Genomic DNA, 15414 nt, shown 5'->3' on the forward strand with positions numbered 1-15414 from the left:
TTCCTTTTATGTACAAGATGTAACTACTAAAGGAGCATTGACTGACATTTCCCAAGCAGAGACATTCTGACAGCCCTCCTCTTGAGTCTCCCCATACCTGACTCCAAACCACACTTCCTGGGCATTTGCCTTTCTCCACCTGACCGTGCCCCACAGGGATCCCTCATTCTTGGTTCCTGCAGCTCTGATCCTTGCACTGCTGGAGGGGGCCCTTGACTGTCCTCACACTTTCAACATGTGTCTCGCCTCCCGGACCATGTGCGGTGTGTTTTCTTATTCCCCCAAAGCTAAACACACACTACCTGATAAATACCTACTAGTGCTATCTATAGGGGCTGGAAACTCCACCCACTCCCACCTCAGAAATGTCTATAAAAGATTTTTTATTATCTCCCACTTTCTGTCACCAAACTTCTAGGCGAATCACTGTTTTTGACCTTAATGAGACAGAAGAACCAAAACATATAAGTAACACAGACTGGAGTAGATAAAGAATTTTTAGGGGAAACATTTAACTTTTTCAAAGTGACATACATTTATTGTCTTTTCTTTCTTATCTGCGGAGTTGGTATTAGCTGGCTGAAGTTCCTAAGCAACGTGTAATTAGCCAGAGGTGATGTGTCCGAAGGCCAGCATCAGAGACCTCTTCTTCATCACTATGCACAGGCAGAAGCATTCAGAAGTAGTCATGCAAATACCTCCATGTTAATATTCATCCGAAAATGAATAGTCAGGGTGGTCAGCCATACTGAAAAGAGGAAGGATATTGCATGATATGGACACAACAACTACATTACTAGGGTGGTAACAAAGTGATTTCTAGGAAGTTGCCATAGGGTGGAAGTTATAAATTTTATTTCCTGACTTTATTGTAGAATCTTCCCTTCTTACTTTTATTAACATGACTTTATGAGTTTTTTAAAAAATATAAGTTATTCAAATTATATTTACTTCCCTGGAACTTACCACACAAAACACACAAAGTCAAATATTCAAACCTATTCCTCTGCATCTGTCAACAAACCAAGGAGATATTCTGCTCTTTTTTCTTTCAAATTCTCAGTGAAAGAAATAATTCATACTGTATTACTTTGAATAAGAACAAACCAGCTATAGTTTCATCACTAATAAACACTTGAGCATTAAAAATTACTAGGTCAATTATACTTCCATTCATTAATTCATTAATTACTTACTGCCTAACTTATGGAACATATTGTATTAGTATGAGAAATGTAAATTGTCATATATAATGTAGAGCCCTAAATCCAAGAGATACAATGCACTAAGGAGACTCTATGTAGAAATAACACAACATGTAAATTGGTGAACAAATTACTGCTTTTTTCCCTTTCTTTCTCTTTTTTTCCCCAATGGACCCCAGAGTTACAGACTGGGTTTGATCAGAACTGCTTATTACAAATATTTAATTGGTGGTAAGAATTCTCATGCTTGCTACTTTCCCTTCTTTTTCATTCTTCATTTTCCTCTAATGTAATAAAAAATCAACAATGATGTGCCGTTGTGCTTATACTTTTGCATACATTATCTCCTCATCTCTATGATCTGTTAAAATCTGCACTGGCAGCAGTAACATAACTTCTTCCTTTTCCCTCTTTACAGTGAATGTCCTTCCATGAATCCTAGATTGTTAGCCCATGAAGAAATAGTGAAGATCTTTTGTTGACTATAAATTATCTCCAACCAGGAGCTTTTGCCTCCACATTCTTCCCTTTGTTTTCAATTTCTCTTCTCTAAAACTTCTTCCATTTTCACATTGAGGTCTCTTACAGCAGAAAATCTAAACCAAGAGCTCCCACTGCCCCATCAAAGTAGCCTGCCTGGAGCCAAATGCAGTGTTTTGGTCATGAGCAAACACCCAATGAGAAGGAACATTAAAGACACTAAATTTAAAAGCTTCTGCACAGACAAGAAAATAATCAACAGAGCAAATAAACAATCTACAGAATGGGTGAAAATATTCATAAACTATACATCCAAAACAGGGTTAATATCCAGAATCTACAAAGAACTGAAACAAATCTGGATGAAAAAAAGAAATAACCCCATTAAAAAGTGGGCAAAAGACATGAACAGAAGCTTTTCAAGAGAAGATAGACAAATGGCCAACAAATACATGAAAAAATTCTCAGTGCCTCTAATCATCAGGGAAATGTAAATTAGAATGACAATGAGGTATCACCTTACCTGTTAGAATGGCTTTTATTAAAAAGTCCCAAGACAATTGACACTGGTGTGGATGTGGAAAGACAGGAACACTTATACACTGTTGGTGGGACTGAAAATTAGTACAACCTCTTTACTTTTTAAAGTAAAAAAAAATCAAAATATAATAGATGCTGGTGTGGATCCAGAGAGAAAGGAATGCTTATACACATTGCTGGGACTACAAATTAGTACAACCTATATGGAAAACAGTATGGAGATTCCCCAAAAAACTAAAAGTAGACCTACCATTTGATTTAGCAATCCCACTTCTGGGAATCTATCCAAAGGAAAAGAATTCTTTTTATCAAAAAGACACCTGCATGTTTATAGCAGCATGATTCACAATTGCAAAGATGTGGAATCAACCCAAGTGTCCCCCAATTCATGAATGGATTAACAAAATGTGGTATATGTGCACCATGGAGTACTTCTCAGCCATAAAAAGAATGAATTGATGCTCTTTGCAACAATTTGGATGGCACTGAAAACCATTCTCCTAAGTGAACTATCTCAAGAATGGAAAAAAAACACCACATGTACTCACTATTAAACTGGGACTAACCGAGGGGCACACAGGGCACAGAGGGAAGTAAAACTCAGTGGAAATCAAGCAGAGGGGAGGGAGGATGGAAGGAGGGGCAAAAATCTACCTAACAGGCACAATGAACACTATTTGGGTGATGGACACACTTATAGACAGGACTTAAGCAATCCATGTAACCAAAAACATTTGTATCACCATAGTATTTTAAAATTAAAAAGAAACTATGAAAGATACTAATTGATAGGATCTAGTGAACATTCCATGTGGAGGACATGGGAATGTCTGGCATGGACCACAAGGTTGATGGAAGTGCCTTTGATCTGATAAGGAATTGAGCAGGTTTGGGAGAATGAGATATAAACAGATATAAAAAGAGATTTGGAAATATGTGATTAGGCTACATTAATAATATCCACAGCGTATGTCCACTAGACTGTGTAGACAGGAAAGGCCTGTATGGAAGGTGTAGGCTCAGCAATGATATTGGCTTCTCTGGAAAGTTCCAAGGAAGCAGGAGTGCACATGCACATGGTGACCCACGCTGACCTGGGCCCACTCACCCTGTCAGAGAACAGAGCTTGGAGTAAACCTGGAGGAGAGTTCCAGAAAGCTCCTGTTTCATCTAGACTCAAACTGGCCTGTGTCTTCCTGGGGTTGAGGGAACTTTCAACACCCATCCACATTCCTCCTCAGAAAATACATTGCAGGAACACATTTAACAAAATTACTTACAAATCAGCAGTAATATAGCGTAGATTTCTGTTTAGGCCATCTAGTTTTTTCATGTCCTCTGAAGTCAACTGGAATTCAAAAACCTATCACAAAAATAGAAAATTTTTATTATTTTTGGATTGCATAATTGCCACTTGAGAGTATCCAAGTATATCAGACACCATGGGGCAGAGGCAGTACTTAATACTTGAGTGGTTCATGGATACCAGGTGAACAGTACACAGAAATCCATCCCTAGACAGGATATACTGAAACAGCCTAGAGCAGCAGGAGATCTGAAACACTGGAGAAGACACAAAGCTGACATTTTCCAAACATGGAAGGGTCATGTGCTTATAAGATCTAGAAGTATCTAGAGGCACATTTTTGTGGACTTTTAGATAATTTAGTAAGTTTGATGGGTACAGTTAGATTTCGACATCTCATCATTGAGAAGTTCTAAAGTGAAAATCATTTCTTCGACATAATTTAAGCCAGGAATTACACAGATACTAATGATATCATCTTCAAAGGACACAGATTCTGGCTGCAGATGATGTCACCGTTTAAATCTAGGAGACCACAAGCATCAAAAAGATGTCACTAATTTGTAGCATATTGAACCAAAGGGATCCACAAATCCTTATTAATACTGCAAAGTAGTGATATAGAGAAGGAGAGAGAACAAAAAATGTCAAACATTTAACGAATAGTGAATCAAAGTAAGAGGCATTCGCTACATTATTCTTTGAATATTTCTTTACATTTGAAAATTCTCAAAATAAAAAGCAAAAAGTCTTTATGACAGCTCATGAACATACTATCCAAACTATCAGATCCCTATGAATAAATCTAAGAAAACATATACAAATGCCTTAAAGGAAAAAGTTATGAAATTTATTGATATATGTATTAAAAGACCACTTAAATAATTTGAAATTTATATCATGATTATGAATGGGAAATCTCAAAATTGTTAAGAACTCAGTCTTTCCAAAATGATCTGCAATTTAAAGGTAATACCTGCTAAAGACTGACATATTTACTCTTTAGTGGAAGATTATATGATGATTCTAAATTTTAGATGACAGACGGCCAGTTAAGAATAGCCAAGGTATTCTTAAATAAGTGAAGGAGTTAGTTAAAAGTTTTACTATTCTGGACAGGAAGACTTACTTTTCAAGATAGTTAAGATAGTACAGGAAAGTAAATAAGTCAATTGAAGACAGAAGACAGGCCAGAGGAGGAATTATGGACATTTCATATTATATATGATAGAGTTGAAACAACATTATCTATAGGCAAATATAGACCTTTCCTTAACATTATGGGGCCAATTTGATATCTACTTAAAAATTATATATGTATATTTAGATCTTATCACATAGTGTTAAAAAATCCAGTTGAATTAACCAAGAAGTTTATAAGGAAAGAATGTAACAATTTTGGAAGAAAATATAGTAGTATACTGTAGTGTTTCCAATGTAGGAAACGATACAACACTCAAGGGAGGGATGTGAACAGTTTGACTACATTAAGAGTAAAACATTTGTTCATGAAAACATAGGAGAAAAAGACTAAAACTACAGTCACAATACGGGAGATGTTATTTCAGCAACACATCTGAACATGAAAGAATATCCAGAAAAAAAATATATGTGTGTGTTAGATTAACTAGTAACATGCCCTTCAAAATAATTCCCAAGACTCTGTATCCAAATGTGCTGTTACGTGAGTTTCCATCTCTTTCCAATAAGAAGTGGTGTCTAATCCCCTCTAACTTGCATTGTCTGATAGAATTTTCCAGAAGCAATGGTGTGGCAGCTCTGAACCTAGACATGGAAAGGCTTTGCACATGTCCATGCACTGCCTTGGGCTGGTGCCACGTGAGGAGAAGCCCGGACTAGACGGCTGGAGGATGAAACCACATGGAGGAGAGTGGAGGTGCCCAGACCACAGCCCTGTCCTGATCCTGACAAAGCTGCCTCATCGTCCTGCTCATAGGTGAGGGAGCCCTACCAGGAACCGGAGAACTTGGTTGAGTTCACATTAAGCCAAGGCTAGTTTTCAAACCATAGAATCAAAAACAAAATAAATTATTTCATGTTAAACCTCTATGTTGAGTGGGGTTTCCTTTAGCTATTGCTGTATTTATGCTCTCTTACATGAAAAGAAAGACAAAAAAAAAAACAACAACAATTAAAATAGGCAAAAGCTTAAATAGGCACTTCACAAAGAGAAAATTCTAAGAGAATAAATATATGAAAATTAGACTACACGAGTATACAAAAAAACGCAAAAATTTATTTAAAAAAAAAAACCCCAATATGGAGACTAAAGATCATCTAGTCCAAATCCCTCATCTCAGAAAATGCAGAGAAGGCGACGTCCCTACCACAGGGAGACAGAGTGTTTTGCAGACTTGGTGCTCAAACCCAGATCTCTGCTTTCGGGCCGATCCTAACTCTCTCGGCCCATGCTGCCTCTGCTGCTGTGGAGCAGGAGAAAGCCCTCAGGGACACGCACGCAGCACGGTGCCCAGGAAGTGCCAGGGAGAGGGACTTGGCCAAGGCTGTCTGCAGAGCCTCCCAGAGAAGCACCCGTGACCAGGTCCCTGTGCAGGAGCCTGAGGCCCAGCCCCCTCCTCACCTGCATGTTCTCTCTGATGCGCTGCTCAGTGAAGCTCTTGGCCAGGACCACAACCCCACGCTGCAGCTGGTAGCGCAGGGCGACCAGGGCTGGAGTTCGCTTGTGCTTTTTGGCCAGGGCACAAAGAACTGGGTCTTCCAGGAGCACTGGGGAGCTTGGGTCCACCCTGGAAGGACGGGCAGAAATGCTGAGCTCCTGAGGCTGCGTATCAGTTTGTCAGGAGCTTGCAAAGCAGACTCAGGGGTCCACGCTACCCCGGTGCTTCTCAGGGTTGGTTCCCAGGCCAGCAGCACCAGCACCACCTGGGATGTTGTCAGAAATGCACCTGCTCCCCTCTCCCTGAGCCACTTGACAGTTAATGCCAGGAAGCCGAGTATGGCACGACTGAAAAGTTTTAAATCGAAATGGTGTTTTAGGTAAACCCTCTGTTGTTCTTACCATCGTTTATCTCGTTGGGTTCCCAGAGCACTGTAGGCAACCAGAACAATGTCTTTTGACTTGCAGAAATCCAGCAGTTTGCTCTGGTTGAGATAAGGATGGCATTCCACCTGTGGAAGACCAAGACAGAAAAACACTGGATTATGTGCAACGGTAGTATTAATATGAAAAAAGATAAAAAGTAAAAGAAGCTGCATAAAAATATATGTGAAACAGCACATTTGAATTGAGAATAGTAACCTCAAGTAACAATTGATTTAGAAAAATAAATTTTATATGTGTCTCTTGAAAGAATAAATAAAAATGCCATTTCTGAACCCAATCGACACCAAGACTCAGATTTTGTTCTACACACCTATAAGGAGACATGCAGAACTTCACACCTGGGACAGGGTGAGAACACTTTGAGCCTTGGACATCAAGTTCTTCCAGAAAGCAGGAGTTTGGTCAAGGACTCTTTGACTAACTGACAGAAGAACCAGTTTGGCAGGAATCCCACTGATAAGGGTTGAGTAGATTTGAGAATCAAAATGAATAATGAGTAAAATTAATTATAAATCATAAAGAAAACAAAATTCTTGAGTCCATAAGTGATGAGAGACAATAAGAGAGAAAATAATTTGCCCCCACAGGTGTTGACTATTATAGAAATTCCTGTCTCTGGATATGGATGATTAAAGGATTGAGTTAATCTTTTATCCTGTGTTAGAAGAATAATTCTATTTCATCCTGACTTGCTGAAGGCACTTTCCTCAGTAAAATGTCATATAAGAAAATAAAAAGAGTGTTTAAAACTGAGAATAATTATTTTAAATCCCAAGGAAATAAATACAACAAGGAAATAACGATTTAGTACCAGGAAATAAAACATAATTGATGTATACTTAACCATTATGTGAAAATTTTTTATGGAATATCACAATACTCTTGACAGTTATCACCCTCAGATTACGAGTAATTCTAAGGGAAAACATATGTTAGTGAAGAACAGATCTGGCTACCAGTAGCTGGTAGTAAGTGATCAAACTGCCATAACTAACAGTGAGGAAACCTGTCACTACATGCTGTCTACCATGGTGCCATTAGAGGGACATGGCAGGCTATGAACATTTTTCTGCCTGAAATGTTTAATATTAATGGATTAAAGCATTCAAATGTGACTTCTAATTTTTCAGAGAGTTGGAATAGAGAAACAATTCATTGATATCAAAATATAGCAATATGAAAACCTCAATTGGATCCTGGTTAAAAAAGGGCTATAAAAGACATTTTGGGAAAACAAAGGGAAAACTTGAATAGTGATTGAATATTAGATGATGTGAGAGCATTATTGTTAATTTCCTTGATACAATAATGGCCCTGTAACTGGGAGAATATCTTCACTCCTATAACATGCTTTTAAAGATCTACAGGTGTAAATTGTCCTCTACAATTTACTTTGAAGAGTTCAGCAAATCTTAGAGGTATGTATGCAGATACACTCAAACATAAATACTTTTATAAGTATTTATGGTAATGGGGAAAATGTCAATAATTTTTATATAGATAGTAACAATTTTTTATATAGATAGAAACACATGTGGGTAACTTATATCATTCTTTCAAATTTTCAAAATGTTTGAAAATTGTCATAAAAAATCAGGATAAAACTAATAAGAAAACCACATTAATTTCTTAACTTTCATATTTGAAAATCCTGGTGCTGTATCATTATATACCAAATTCACAAATTTTCTAAGCTCTATTTTTCAATCATGGCCCTTACTCCTTGACTTCAAGTTGTTGCAAGTGAGTTGGAGCCCAGAGCACGTGTAGACAGATGTGTCTACACAGGAGAGTTGATGGCAGCAGCACGGGGGGGGTGGGGGGGGGTGGGGGGGGTTGGGGAGAAGCAGACTAGGATGTGGGAGGCACAAGGGCAGCTCCAAGCTCTGCCCAACGTGTCTCCATGTTGATTTCATCCACAGTCAACAGGTAGCTCCATAACAGGTAACTTCCTCCCTCTCACCTGATGACTTCCACTGTCTTCAGTTGATTATTAGTGTATCTATGGACCTGGACAAAAATCCCTTCAAGGCAAGGTTACCAAGATGAAGGACTCAGGTGTCTGAACCCCATGTGAAGCCTTAGCACCTACCTTCTCTAATCCTCAGCGTCCCCTTATTTGCTGCCCATTCCCCATCTTCATGGCTTTCCTACCTGTACACAGTTCCCTCCCCCACCCACTCTCTGGGCATCCCTCACAGCTCAGGGATAAGCCCACTCCCCTGACCTCAGGTCTGATTAACCACTCCAGGCATCCTTGATCAAACTGACCTCCCCCACTTCTTACACACGTTTCCACACTGAGCTCTCCCAGAATTTTCACTAAGACTTTTCCAAGCAGATACAATTAAAGGTTCTCCATGACCTTCTAGACAGGGGCCTTGCTGTGCAGAACTTTCTGTTCCACAAAGGGAAGAAGAAGGGGAGGGAATGTCAAATGGACACCTGGCAGGAGTGCAGGAAGAAGGGCAGGAAGAACAAAAAGGAGAGGCGGCTGAGGTGCTCACCTGGTTGCAGACAGGCTTGTATTTGAGCCCTGGCTTGTTCAGGATCTTCTCCAGCTGCCTGCGGTTAAAGTTGGACACCCCGATGGACTTGGCCAATCCTGCGTCCTTACACTTCTCCAGGGCCTGGGGAGGAAAGGATTGTGACATCATTTATCAGTTGGTTGTAGATCAGATAGATGCAGGAAGACAGAAATGTTAAATCAATAGCTGTCAAGAAATGACAAAAGCTATCTAGCAGTGATTGTCAAGAGAGAAATAAGAACAGTGAAGAGGGGAAGAAAGGAGTGACAGCAAGAGTAAGAACTCTTTGAAGCACACGGAGGAAGGAGTTCTGTTCTTTCTCATCCCAGCTCTTCTCCTTTGTCCCTATTACATCGTAGTCATAGTGTCTTCCCCACAACTGCAGCAAATGTGGCAGTGTAAAGCTCCAACTTCTAGAACCAATGGTGCTTATCTCATGCTCAGAGGCAGAAGGTGGGGAACAGATTCCCCCCTTTTGGCTTCCTCATCTGTGCTCTCTCCCCAAGCACTTACCTCCCATGTGGCACAAATATCCACTATGTCATATATTGTTTTTCCATTTTCATCAGTTGGTAAAAGCTCCTCACCTGGCTGAATTAAAAGCAGTCATTTTAGTAATGTCACAAATTAAAGTCTTTGCCCATAGCCACCACACTGCCTGGTACATTTAGGGCTGGGACATGAATCATATGTAAGGTAAGTGACACAGCGTTCCGGAAACTGATATTTGCAAAGTGTTTCATATAGAGAGTTATAAGGAATGCCTTTAGGTGACAGTCTTCCTCTACTCTCTTACGTTTATTATATATCATTTCCCCAGGTCCATATGGGGGCTCATCGGTGACTTATATTATTTTGTCTGCCCCTATACATTCCTCTGAGGAAATGTCTCGCGTTCCCTGGGAAAGACCTTCACACCATCAATAGTGACCACAATCTTGACCCAGATCATCTTGGTGAGATAATCAGAGCTTCTGTACCACCAGGACACATGATGGTCCACTAGCAAGACCATGAACCAAACATGGTCAAGGGAAGTTCTTTTCAAGATTAATTTGGATGCTGGATGACCCAGAGCAGCTCCCATGTGTAAATGACCATGAGGCTCGCACTGCTTCAAAACCGTAATTCCCAATGTGGGGAAAGGCTAGGACAAAAATCTTGGAAAACCTGTTGGAAAACACAGATAGAAATGGAGAAAAGGATACGTTTCTGAAGAGTATGTCAAATCCTGCAAAACAGCCAGAGCTTTGACTTCCTATTGACGCGATCCAATACACTCTTTTGCATTAAGTAGCCTGAGTGGTCTTCTATAAATTCCAATTAGAAGTGGTACATAAAACACACTAATTAATGGCCAAGTGCAGCTATGATACAAAACTCCATTGTGAAGGAAGAGCCAGCAGGGGAAGCCACTTTCCCAAGTCCCTATCAAGGTTTCTCCTTTAAGCCCCACCCAGTAGGATCCACCAGTTTGAGGATCAGTTTGAGCATGAAATGGGGAGAGATGAAGATACTCATGGTGTAACCACGTGTGCAGCTGTTTGGTGGCCACCATGGCTGCATGAAGTCTGTGTCTGTGACCATTCCAAGAGATGGAATGAGGAGCCATAACTGAGACAGTGCCTTGCCTGTGACTATTATCGTTTTCTCATGTTTTTTGAGACAAAGGTTTTGAGGAAGGGGTACTTACTTCTCTCTTACACATGCCATAGAGAAGTGAGGATTCAAACTTTACTCAGTGAAAAAAGAATTAGGGGTTACACTTAGGGTTCCACTCCAGTGTATAATACCCACATCCTCCTAGTAAGTAGTTTAGTTTAACCATCATTCAAATAGCGATCATGCTGAAAGTAGAATTAAAGCAGTTTCATCAAACCAATTGCCTACCTTGAGAGCCCACGGAAAATGAATAAGATAGAGGTCAACATAGTCCAGTTGAAGTTTCTTCAGTGACCTTTCTAAGGCTGGTCGGACCAACTCTGGTCGATGGAAAGTGGACCAAAGCTGTAGTGGTTAAAAAATAGAAGTTGAATAAATACTTTAGCCAATTTTATTAATTTTCTTCACCTGATTTTTCGACATTTTCCCCCAGCTTTCAAACTGATGACCACCGGCAGAGAATATTCCCTTCCTTCTTGTATTTCCTTTAGACCTGATCCTTTCCTATGAACTCCATTATTCTAAGGCTGTCCGGGAAGTATCCAGCCATTTTTAACACAATAAATATCTCTATTTGACTGGATACATTCTGGACAGCCCTCGTATGTTGCATAAATAATTAGTACATATACTGAACTATGGAAGCAAATTACTAAAAAATAAAAATTGTTATCAAGTAATAATTGGGCCTGTTATCTACATTGTGTTTGATAGAATTTACAGAGAAGTTTAATAATCTAGTTATCTCATGTCTTCAACCCAGTAGGCAAGAATAAATATCACTCTTGTTTAGAAACTAACGGGAAAAATGTTTGTATCATGCTAATGTGTTGGACACAATTCAAGACACTTTAGCCATAAGTATTTACTAGTCACTGTGTTCTCTTATCTTGCTTTCTTTCTCTCTGAATAAGATGACAAGAGATACTTAGAGTAAGAAATTTTAGAAAGTCGCCCAGGAGCTAAGGGAAAACATAATATGATCATTGTTCTGTCTGATTCTATAGACCATATTAAAACATTCTGATTTTAGTTGAGGCTCAAAAAGGTTAAGTGACTTTAAAGTCATGAATTTGAACACACCAATGATGAGAAAGCCATCATCATTCTCTTTTTAATTCTAGCTTCAATACATGAATGTGTGTGAATACAAGTTAAACCAATAAGCATGATTTCCTGTCAACTACTGACTGATGTAGTCATATAATTGTCATCCCCAGACAGTCCCACCAGTAAGGGGGCACCCATGCACATCGTATATACAATACCTTTGATGTGTAGAAGATGTCCTCTCTCTTCACAGAGCCGTCTGCAATCTTGCTGCGGATGGCCAGTCCAACCTGCTCTTCGTTTTCATATAAATAAGCAGCATCGATATGGTGGAACCCAGCTTCTATTGCATATTTGGTGGCCTCCACGGTCCTACTTTTAGGGACCTAGACAACCACCACAGGTAGGATTAGGAGATCCATGTGACTGAGAGGTAGTTCAGGCATAAGCCATGACCTTTACAAAAATCAACTTTTCCTCATCTTGGGGTTACTTCTGTATGTGGGATGATGAACTCATCCCAGTTGCCCTGGCTTATTCTTGGTTAGCAATAAAGGTTGAGCATCCCAGGAACTCTTCCCATCCCAGGCAATCTCTCATTGATCACTGGCATTGGAGGTCCCCCAAAACACCCCACGTTCAGGGATTTGTTGGGAAGATTATCAGGACTCAGTATATAGTTATAGTCATAATTATGTTTTATATAGTGAAATTACCATAGAAAATAGTATATATAGAAGCAATATATATATATGGAAGTATATATAGAAGCAATAGAGTGCAAGCTTCTATGGGTCCTCTCCCAGTGACATTATCCTGAACACAGTAAATTCTCCAGCATCAAAATCTCCCAACACGTGAGAAATGCTGTCTACAGGGCTTGCTCTTTATGTACTCAGTTTCTAAGGTTTTCACTGGGGTCTTGTTACACCTTCTGTAGCAGATGCCTAAATTCCAGTCTCCCAAAGAAAGCAAGTATACATAAACTCCACTGTTTGTACAAGCAGTTTAGGCACAACCACCATTCTAACCAGTTAGGAAATGGTGAGAATTCCAGTTTGTCAGATGCCCACCAGGGTCTAGCTTTGAAAGTGGGCACTCTGTGGACAGCAGTCTGTTGTGTTAGCTCTTTCCTACTCAGCTGCCCTGTCTGCATCACAGCAGTGAACACTAGGAGTAGAGAGATACACTCTAAGGATATAGATTTCTACATAAGGAACTAACTGCAGCTTCTGGGAAATAGTAGAGTAGGTATCAGCCCTAAAAATCAATTTCATTCTTTTAGGAAAGATGTCATTCCAGTGAAATTTTAAATTATTGTCTTATGTACCAGTTTGGATGAAGATTTGAGAATACATTAAAGTGACAAAAACCTGAATGAAACTAAATATTTTCCATTTCTTTTTGACTTTTACCACAAAGATTTCCCTGGAGTATGCTACTTGGGAGGCAGAGAGATTTCCTGAATTATATCAACAAAGAGAGAAATCACAGTCACGACAACGAACCTCCCAGCAAGTGAGAGGCAGGCAATGCTCTTGCCTGCTGGGTCTCATCTCTGCCACGCTGGGAGTAGACAGAAACAGAAGCAAGAGCCAGTGCACAAAATAAGCAGTAGGTTTCCACACACTCAGAGTTCAGTACAAACTGCGCCTTTTCTCTTCTACATGGAGTAGTTCGATGCTGGTAAAATTGAGAACCAAGGGATGGCCCTAGAGTCACCCAGCAACACAAACCTGCCAGCCTAGGTCAGCTTCCGCTCATCTCAGGGCTATTCCCAACACCAAAGTTTGAGCTGTCAACACCCAGACCATTGTTGTTACCTCTGGAGGTGCATAGGTGCCAAATCCCAGAACAGGAATGAAGTGACCATCGTTTAGTTTCACACGCTGGTTCCGATCCATTGCCAATTCTTCTTCTGTCTAACCAGGTTGTGTTTCTTTCTTCTGCCTTCACAGTTTATGTGGACAATGGGCAAGCAATGCCCCAAGTGCACACCGCCCAAGCATTAACCACTGGCCTGTAGAAGGAAGGAGGTGATGCTGTGTTACATAGAGTGGAAAGAAAATTAAAAGTAATTAACATATTTCTTATCAAAGAGAATTCACAAGAAAATCATTTCATAGTCATTAATAATATAATGATTAATTTCTTGATGAGATAATTTTTTCTATCTAAAATCAATACTTTAAAAAATTATGATAAATTTGCTGAACAAATAGTAAGAACAGTACCTATTGATGACAAAGGTTCAGTTCTGATGAAGTTGAAGTCCTGATAAGGATGCACAAAATAATATTCTGATATGGTGTTTACTGAGTATTAATCATTAACAGTTTTTGGACCTTGGATGTCATTTGTAATATGCAGATAGTGGCTTATCACCACTCATTGTATTTTTAAACATAGTGTTTATATCTTCCACCCAGTTTTATAAGAAACTATCATAAGGTAATTACTATAAAAACTCATTACTATTTTATATAATTTATCATCTTCTTAAAACTTATAAAAAATAAAAACATGGAAACAAATAATAATCCACTGCTGAATGATACTCACATGGGAAAATCCTTCCCTGTCCCCCTTTTGGAGGGCAGACTAGAACATTATGATTGGAGGCTGATGACAGATGATTACTGTCTCTTGAAATCAGGGTTTGAAATACCTGATTCCTTCTATCTAGTTCTTCCTGAAAAAACAAAGCAAAATAAAGTGGCAAATAGGTAAAATTATTATATAGTGATACAATAAAATATTAGGAAGCCATTGAAAATTTGAACATAGAGTGATATCATATCAGCAAGATGATGCATTAGGAAGATCCAAATATCTTATGGAAACATCCAGAAACAACCTGAAATTGGACAAAATGTAATTATTTATTTATGAAGTGGCTCATTGGAGACACAGGGAGACTATAGATTCACAGATGCCAAGGAAAAGAGATTAGGGATAGAGATATATACTAGACCACCAAGGGGACTGAAGAGAAGCTAGGATTGCAGTGTTTGAAATATTAAAGTATTCAAAAGCACTAGTGTATTTATGGGAAACAAAAATGGCACACAAAGTACAGGCAGGAAGAATGTTTACAAAAGAATTGAGAAGACCTTAAGTTTTAATGTTGGGCTGACTCCAAGACTAAGAACATGCCAAGCATGTAAGTTAATGACTATCATGAAGCAGAACAAATCTACATAGAGCAGGAGAGATATCTAATTTTCAAATGATCAATTTGAAAAAAATCAAAGGTCATACAAAGAAACAGGAAAACACGGACCATTATAAGGAAGGAAATAAATCAGCAGAAACCATTCCTGAAGAAACACAATCATTGATCTTAGTAGAAAAAGACTTTAAAAAACTATCTAAAATATAATAAAATTGCTGAAGAAAATATGGACAAAGGACTAAAGAAATTCAGAAAAATCATAGATGAAGAACATGATTATATCAATAATGTTATAGAAATTATAATGAGAAACCAAACAAATTCTAGAGCTGAAAAAGACAACTGAATAGAAAAATTCACTAAAAATTTCAATAGCAAATTTC

General features: G+C 38.9%; 1 protein-coding gene and 1 non-coding gene across 3 annotated transcripts; one reads left to right on the plus strand and one right to left on the minus strand.

Moving 5' to 3' along the window:
• Positions 1-510: 510 nt before the first annotated feature.
• Positions 511-14158, minus strand: LOC105858221 (aldo-keto reductase family 1 member C3). 2 transcript variants are annotated; one of them, XM_020284175.2, is made up of 10 exons: positions 14091-14158; positions 13680-13876; positions 12075-12242; positions 11035-11151; positions 9658-9735; positions 9124-9246; positions 6572-6681; positions 6134-6299; positions 3506-3588; positions 511-748 (listed from the first exon to the last, which is right to left on the minus strand). In XM_020284175.2, exons 2-10 carry the CDS (start codon positions 13758-13760, stop codon positions 706-708), a joined length of 969 nt encoding a protein of 322 aa, XP_020139764.1. In that variant the 5' UTR covers positions 13761-13876; positions 14091-14158; the 3' UTR covers positions 511-705. The 2 variants fall into 2 exon arrangements, with proteins under 2 accessions (XP_020139764.1, XP_020139761.2); XM_020284172.2 differs by having other exon boundaries at positions 13680-13898; positions 14091-14113.
• A 253-nt stretch (positions 14159-14411) lies between these two features.
• Positions 14412-14543, plus strand: LOC142864689 (U8 small nucleolar RNA). The gene has a single exon (XR_012915039.1). It is a non-coding gene; the product is annotated as a U8 small nucleolar RNA (small nucleolar RNA).
• The last annotated feature ends 871 nt before the right edge of the window (positions 14544-15414 follow it).

Source organism: Microcebus murinus, chromosome 25, assembly GCF_040939455.1.
Source record: "Microcebus murinus isolate Inina chromosome 25, M.murinus_Inina_mat1.0, whole genome shotgun sequence".
Classification (NCBI taxonomy): Eukaryota; Metazoa; Chordata; class Mammalia; order Primates; family Cheirogaleidae; genus Microcebus; species Microcebus murinus.